Source organism: Sinocyclocheilus anshuiensis, unplaced genomic scaffold (assembly GCF_001515605.1).
Source record: "Sinocyclocheilus anshuiensis isolate Anshui unplaced genomic scaffold, SAMN03320099.WGS_v1.1 scaffold343, whole genome shotgun sequence".
NCBI classification, from domain to species: domain Eukaryota; kingdom Metazoa; phylum Chordata; class Actinopteri; order Cypriniformes; family Cyprinidae; genus Sinocyclocheilus; species Sinocyclocheilus anshuiensis.
The window spans coordinates 637,892-646,057 of record NW_015549598.1 but is presented as its reverse complement, the minus strand read 5'-3'; the positions used below and the strand labels follow the sequence as shown (position 1 = coordinate 646,057).

The following is an 8,166-nucleotide window of genomic DNA, read 5'->3' as shown; positions in this document are numbered from 1 at the left end:
ATTTAAGGGGGTCTGAATACTTTCCGTACCCACTGTGTATATATATATATATATATATATATATCCTGGAATTCGTTTAAAATGTCTTTTAAAGGACTAGAACCTGTTGACAACACCCAAATCATGGGTTCGATTCCCAGGTAAAGCATGACCCAATAAAATGTATACTCTGGAATTCGTTTGAAATGTCGCTTCAGATAAAAACATCTGTCAAATGCATAAATGTAAATGAGTAGTTAACCAAAACTCAAAACTCGGCCATTGAATCATCCCTCATGTCATTTCAAACCTGTAATTTTTGTGGAACGCACATAAAAATGAACCTTCATGCAGCTCATTTCCATAATAGAAAAATGCATTCATTTTTATTATGTTCAAGATTAATGTATCCTGCATGTTCATATCAAATAGGGCACCCTTTAAATTTGACATCAATGACATTTTGTCACAATGGCTTTCTGCAAGTGAGAACCATAATGTAATTTCATAATGACATTGACATTAAACCTAACATAAGGCCATTAAAATGCACCATATTTTAAAGTCAAATTGACAACTTGTCTTCTTTAGAGTCCTAGAGACATGACCTTTCAAGCTGTTTAATAGAAAACAAACCTATGTAAATATTCTTCAACAATAATTTTTTGAGAGGAAATTAAACAGCATGCAGGTTTGGATCAACATGAGGGTGAGTAAATAATGACAGAATTTCACTTTTGGGTGAATTTGTCCTTTGCAATGAAACTGATATTTGATGCAAGCATAAGCATTCAGTTTGACAGCTTTCTGACATATCATAATACATACTGAGCCTGCTTTCATAGCATTCATAATCTTCTTCTCGAGCCCAGTTGCCTGCTCCTCATCAGTGGGAATACCTGCATGAAAAATTACGATTAAAAGACTAAAAACACATGTTTTCCCATTTAGACTTCCGGTGGTAAGCGCATTGACCACCGCGGAAGGCATCGCGTCCTTGGCACGCGTTCAAACTGCCTCTTAACTGATGCTGCGGCGCGTTTCGGTTATTAGAAGAGCCCGTGATAAAAGACTGACCTCCCGCCGCCATCCCTCTGGTCAGCGCGACCGCTGGAGAGGCCCTGCGGGTCACAGCTGCCCGGACGGCGCTTCTCAGCAGTAACCTTGCGGCCATGTCTTCCTCTTCCCCAAAAACTTTCAGAATCGGGCTGATGACGTCGAAGAGGCGTTTACGTAACTATCGCGTCGCGTGAGTTAGACGTCAGCAACCTATGTATTCCATACGCTCTGATGTGAAGTGAACGGCTGGCAATGGTTCTTGGACAGGTAAAGCCTTTTACTTACAAAAATGTTCCATTGAAATTGTTATTTTGTAAGTTGTGAGTTGTTGTTACGGCTGTAAAATCATGAAAATAATTTGAGATCATCATGTATATATATATATATATATATATATACTTGTAATTACCATGGTATTTTTTTTTTGTGAGGAAAGTAATTAATACATTTTGGGTGAGAATGCATATGTTTTCAGGAATCTGGGAATATGGGAAGATTTTCATTTATTACAATGCTGGAGTTTATTTTCTGTTCTTTGTTTGATTGCTATATTTGAATCAACATGAAAAGAACATCAAACTTTTATTGAACTTTATTTGGATAAAGTAAGAAAACAGATTTTTCAAAAGCCCAGTAACATAATTAAAACACATTAACAAACCACAATCATTTTGTTACATGATACTGCATCTGATTGGTTACTGTAGACTTAAAGAAGCTCAACATAATTAGCAGGAAACAATCCGTAGTGACCATCAGGACTGTAACCCCTCCACCAGCCCTCATCTATCATCTCGATCCCTGTGATAATATCATCCGGGTCAAAATTGATCTCCGAGTCATCCACTAAATGAGAAACAAAGAAGAAAATATAGTGCATAAATTGATGTGTTTTTAATACCACATCTTCACTGATTATTAGTGTTTGGAATATTGTAAAATAATTTATTTTCTAAATTTAATCAGGCCTAGCTTTACTGAATTTTTTATATTGTTCGGCCAATCACAATGCACTGGGTCAGCTGGCCAATCAGAGCAGACTGCGCTTGTCAAAGGAGGGGGCTTTGTAGAAAACGAAGCGTTTGACAGAGGCGGGGCATAGAGGACCTACAATAATGTACAGTATTTGAAAAATAATGTGTTTTTTGAACATTAAAGCATGTCAACATATTCTGTTACACCAAATACACAAAATAATGATCTTTAAAATAGCATCACATGACCCCTTTAAAGAACTTTTTTTAATGATAGTGTGTAAACTATTCAAGACAGACCATAAGTCAACTTTTTTTTATAATACTATTGTTTTATATTTTATTACATAATTCACAATGCTTTGTGGGAAGTGTATTTCATTTGATCATTAAAAAAATGGTCTGATTTTCATATACTTTTTTCTTTGAACCCGTGATTCATCTCTGAGCTTAGAACTCTTTACTAAAGTTTTTTTTTTTTTAATCTCTTTGGAGAAATTCAATGGGAAATATACTCCGAGATCCAAGGACACTCTCACTGTTGTGCTGTATTTATTTTGACTCATCAAAGGTGAACTCACATTGGCCTTCTGCACAGACTCAGATCGCAATATTCCTGCTTTGACAGGAGACTGGTGTTCCTTCTGCTCTTTCTCCTTAACAACAAGTAAAGCAATCAAGAGTGACTAACATGATATATTAAATATGATTTTATCATGTTCAGATTTATTGCAGGTAATAATTTTACCAATTTTTTTTGCTCCTGTTCTTTATTTCCTGCCTCTTGTTTCTTTTCAAACAGCCTGTGAGACAAGTAGGAAGTTATTTAGCAGTCACGTATAGTCAAAGCAACTCCATTTTTGCATACACTACTGTTCAAAAGCTTGAAGACAGTAAGATTTTTTAATGTTTTTTGAAATAGCTCTCTTATGCTCAGTAAGGCTGCATTTATTTGATCTAAAAAATAAAAATTCATTTTGAGATTGCTAATAATTATATTTAACAGTGTTATTAATTTTTAAAATTATTTTATTATTATTTTTAAAGACTAAAGGGTTAAAAAAAAAAAAAAAAAAAGTGAAATTGTGAAATATTGTTACAATTTAAAAAAAAAATTATATTTTAATATATTATAAAATGTAATTTATTCATGTGATGCAAAGCTGAATTTTCAGCATCATTACTCTGGTCTTCAGTCACAGTGTCTTCAGTGCTCTAATATGATAATTTGATGCTCAAGAAACATTTATTATTACCATCAATGTTGAAAACATTTTTGGTGGAAAATCATTTTTTGATGATTCTTTGAAAGTTCAAAAGAACAGCATTATTTGAAATACAAATCTGTTGTAACTGTCACTTTTGATCAAATTAACATGTCGTTGCTGAATAAGAACATAAATATATTTCCGGTCCCAAACTTTTGAACGGTAGTGTATATACTATTTGATGATATGAATGATATGACAGACACAAAATCACTCGCCTCTGTTGGTCGATCCCTTGCTCTCTCTCCCTCCGCCTTTGTTCTCGTTCGTTTGCCTCTCGAGCGTCCTGCTCCCTCCGTTCTTTCTCCAGACGCTGCCTCTCCTCATTTGCCTTCCTGCGCTCCTCCTGCCGCCGGTTCTTTTCATCTTGCTGATAAAGGAGATGGAAGAGAATGTGTCAAGACAACAAAGAGCAGATGAGAAGATAAAAGCATTGTGTTTTACCGTGCCGTTTCCTCACCTCAGCCTGAACCCAGAAGTTGTCTCTGTCTGTAATTTGGATTTCATCTAAAGCACTGACCTTTTTATAGACAGAACCCTGTGGAAACAAAGACATTGGAGTATTTCAGAAAGCAAACATGCAGATATTCAAAGCCTCTATAAATATGAAGTATGGACATAACTCATCGCTTCACTCACCACACGTCCAAGAGGTTCACAATTATTGTTCTGGCTTGATTCTTTGTGGATGTTGTAGTTGACGCCTGAGCCCTTGGCCACCTTCTCCATGATGGCAGCAGGTTCAACATCATCATCTGATCGAGCGTTGATGGTCACATGGGCACCCTTTAATAAAATACACATTCAAAATGAGGAATTTGTAGCAAATGAAATGACATGACCCTAATGTAACTACAAAAAGAAAATCGAGAATTATAATAAGCTGCATCATACACTCACCCTCAGAAAATTGGCCATTGAATGAACGTGGTTGGCGCAAACACCCTTTCTAATGTCCTTGACTCCCTCGCCAGTCTGAAACCAAATAATAGTATAAAGAAAGATGATTGCTAAAATGGAGATTGAGGGGTTAAAGGGATAGTTCACCCAAAAATGAAAATTCTGTCATCATTCATTTTTATTCCCTCCACCGAAAGTAAAGGTAACCAAAATTTAGACAATCCAAAAGGATCATAATTGCATCATACAACTAATCCATATGAATCAAGTGGTTTAATCCAAGTTATGCAAAGAGATACTGTCGCTTTATAGGATTTATTTGATCTAAACTATGACCTTTTTGGATCTTTATTTTAGTTCCCTGGAATTTCAATGGAGGGACACTTCTCAGGTTTCTTTTAAATCTTAATTTGTTTTTGTTTTGAAGATTAACCTAAGTCTTATTGGTTTGGAACATGAGGTTGAGTAAATGATGACAATTTTTTATTTTATTTTACATTATAAAGTAGGCTAGTTCTCATCAGTGCATTCGGTTTTGGACATTTTTGTCCATTTCGTACCCAGTTGATGAGCACAAACTTGGGAACTCCAGAGCTGGGGTCCAACACTTTACAGAAGGCGTACATGATTTTACCGCTGTTCAGTTCCTCCACCATTTCTTCAAGCCCACCATCTATGGCACACTCAGAGAAAACACACAAGCATTTGTAATTGTCAACTGCTGTTGACTCATCAAATAGGACAAAAAAGAATGACATCACTCTATTGGCATTCTTATCTGCATTAAGATCTTATTTAAAACTCACTCACCTCCCTTCCCTGCAACCCGAATGTCATTACTGTTTCCTTCATAGGTGAACAACACCCTATAATCAACAAATACAGTTTATTTGTATGCAGGACCCTTCTGTTACAAAATGACTTAAGGTAACCACTATAAATGACAACATACATCTATAACGTGAAAATTAAATTAAATCCAAAAATTACACAACAAGCAACTAATAATTCCCTTTTGAGCACGATATATCTGGGTTTCTTGAAGAGTCATTTGCATATTATGTTAAAGAGAAATACCTCATTTTAAGCTACGTTATAAGAATGTAGAACGTTAAAATGTCGTTAGTACTTAGAAAATATAATTAATTCATCCATTTTCGATAGTATGTTGATTTGTAACACATGATGTCTTACCAGTTTGTGGCCGTTCTCCCGTTCACCACTTCGTTATATGCGTCTGTAAGCGCGATTCCGTTTTTACTCAAGTTTACTGCCATAGTGGGTCATTGAATTTGCACAAACTCGTGGAGAACTTTTAATGGAGATATAATCTTAATCCTGTCTTCCTCTTTCAGTGGACCGTCTTCTGCCGTTTTAAAAACGCACCTGTCTCATGAAATCTGGTTCAGCGAGTTTTTGGGAAATTGAAACGAGGAAGAGAGAGAACGTGTATTTTCCTTACATATTAGTTAAGGAAACAAATATAGAAAACATTATATGTTGTTAGACGAAATATATTAGGCTACAGAGAAAATGCTTCTGCCTTTCTGTCGATCAATATACTAAATTAGCATTGGGAATCATTTTAGCGAATCGGTTTGTTCGGACCGTGTCGTTTTCATTGAATCGGTTAAAATGATTCACCGATACTTTTTAGTTAAAAGTATTCCACCCGCGCCATTTTGTTTCATTTTTTGTGTCAAACTGTGATATTGTTCGCCTATTAGCCTATTGTTAACAGTATGAGCAGCAGTGTTGTTCAGACTTTACATCTTTGCCGTTAAACCAAAAGTAATTTCGCAAACAATCGTTTGGACTGAATCACTGTTCAAAAGAACCATTTGTTCGCGAATCGCATGTTAGCTATTGATCAGTCTAAGGCCGAACGGCCACGAGGGAACTAGTTGGACTAGTAAAATCACATTTTTTTTGCAGACACTTCAAGTATAGGCTAAACATAATACAATGCTTCATCCTTGCTTCAGAGACTGACAGAACAAGAGAAACTGGACGATCTGAAATATACCAGTGTCATGGTAAACATTAATTCAAGCTTCATGCAAAAGGGAATTTAGTGCCCAAATGCAACATATTATGCGAGTTATACTTTGCTGCATTCTGGAGAGATTCTGTAAAGAAAAAATGGTCTCTGTCAGGTGATCTCCAAACTCATATAGGAAAGAGTCAGAGCTGTTAACTTTGCAAACTGAAAAAAAGTATTGAATAAAGGGGTGTCAATAATTGTGGCCAAAGAGAAAAACTTATTTCATAATAAGATTTTACCCAATTTTTGTTTTACTTCAATGAAAGGTTAGGTTCTTTTTTTTTTAATAAAAGATCAAAGGGATTAACAATGCAGATTTATTTTCACATCCCTTACGAAAAATAAGTTTATTCAAGTGTGCTATTAGTATACTTCTTTTAAACTAAAAAATAGGAAAGTATACTTTTAGTCTACTTTTTATGTACTTCTCAGAAATATACTTAAAATGACATTTAAGTATACTTGACTTATACTTAGAAAAAGTCTAAATATATTTTAGCTATAATTGTGCTCCTAGAATCCGTGTTTTCATTGTTATACTGTAGGGGGCGCTAGTACACATCTTCTGTACAGAATTTCCAAAAAACACAAGTGAAGAAGAAACCGAAACAACAGATACTTCCACATGTATTCTAAAACTATCATCAGACATAAAACAAAGAAGAAACCGAAACAACAGATGCTTCCACATGTATTCTAAAACTATCATCAGACATAAAACAGTATCAAAACTGTGTAACGTAATGGAATAAAATGTAGACCAATGAAGAGGAAATAATGACTGTCAAGCTTTGGGGTGTTGATCGACTTTATCTACGTTTTGATTATCATTCTGAATCCAATTCATAGTCTTTTTTCAGCTTTTTGTTCAAAATGTTGTTTAGTTCTTTATTTTTTATTTATGAAACTTATCCACATTCAAGTGTTTAAAAAAGAATGCATGAAGCTAGAATAAAATGTTTTTGTTTACAAGCGGATACCCTGCTCTTTTGATGTTTTGTATGTTCATATAGTCATATATTCATATAACAAAATATATACAAATTAATACCTAAATACCTTAATAAAATAAACTTGAAGTATACTACTTTTTGGTAAGGGATGCTTCTTTGTTGATATTTGCCACCGGTGCTAGATTAAGGCCCGTTCACAACGATAACTATAACGACAATTATGCCTATATCTCGGATAAGCAGGGATCTTCTTTGACATCTTGAAGGGTTTGTGGTGGTTCTGCTATGAAGCGGATGAATATGAATATTTAAATGCACAGGTGGCTTGGCCCTGATAGCACACATACATCATGGAGATGTCTGTTTGACGTCTGCATTTACATCTGCAAGACTATTTTTTTTAGAGTGTGTGCTCATCTGCAATGTGTCTATATAGGACGTTTCCTATCAGATGTCAAATAGACATTTAGAAAATGTCTTTAAGATGTTTATGATTTAAAGTTTTAAGTTTTAGAATGTAAAACTGACATCTTATAGATGTCTATCAGATGTTTGTACACAGCAGATGCTTTCCAGATGTAGCAATCTTTAACAGACATCTAGACGTACTTGTGCTACAGTATCTGGGATGCGCTGAAGATCATGAACAAGTGGAACATACTGAAGCCTGAAGCGGTAAACAACAAAATCTCTAATAACACTTAGCTTCCCAGCTAACAAAAATATGTTCTAGGAACGTTTTGCTGACGTTCCCATTATGTTATGAAAACATTATTTCTGTATGTTTAAACATTATTATTATTATTATTGTTTTAAATGTGCGAACATCCCATTTTTATCATTTTGCAAATATTATTTTAACATTACTTTTGAATAAGTATAGTAACATTCAAAAAAACGTATAAACGATCAACTAAAACATTTCAGAAATAAAACTTTGACCAAATGTTTTATTAATGTTACAGGAAGGACGTTTGTTCATAACTTTG

General features: G+C 34.7%; 2 protein-coding genes across 2 annotated transcripts in view; both read right to left on the bottom strand.

Moving 5' to 3' along the window:
- Positions 1–1,204, bottom strand: part of LOC107658600 (cytochrome c oxidase subunit 5B, mitochondrial-like) — a 2,667-nt gene extending 1,463 nt beyond the window's left edge. The window contains exons 1-2 of the mRNA XM_016447207.1: positions 1,057–1,204; positions 808–878 (exon numbers count right to left, since the gene is read on the bottom strand). Coding sequence (XP_016302693.1) covers positions 808–878; positions 1,057–1,153 — 168 coding nt within the window. The 5' untranslated portion in view covers positions 1,154–1,204. The remainder of the gene's footprint in view (positions 1–807; positions 879–1,056) is intronic.
- Positions 1,205–2,279: 1,075 nt separating this feature from the next.
- Positions 2,280–5,748, bottom strand: LOC107658536 (drebrin-like protein A). Its single transcript, XM_016447128.1, has 10 exons — positions 5,375–5,748; positions 4,991–5,046; positions 4,741–4,853; positions 4,181–4,255; positions 3,920–4,066; positions 3,741–3,818; positions 3,499–3,650; positions 2,761–2,815; positions 2,594–2,668; positions 2,280–2,297 (listed from the first exon to the last, which is right to left on the bottom strand). Exons 1-10 carry the CDS (start codon positions 5,455–5,457, stop codon positions 2,280–2,282), a joined length of 852 nt encoding a protein of 283 aa, XP_016302614.1. The 5' UTR covers positions 5,458–5,748.
- Positions 5,749–8,166: the final 2,418 nt, after the last annotated feature.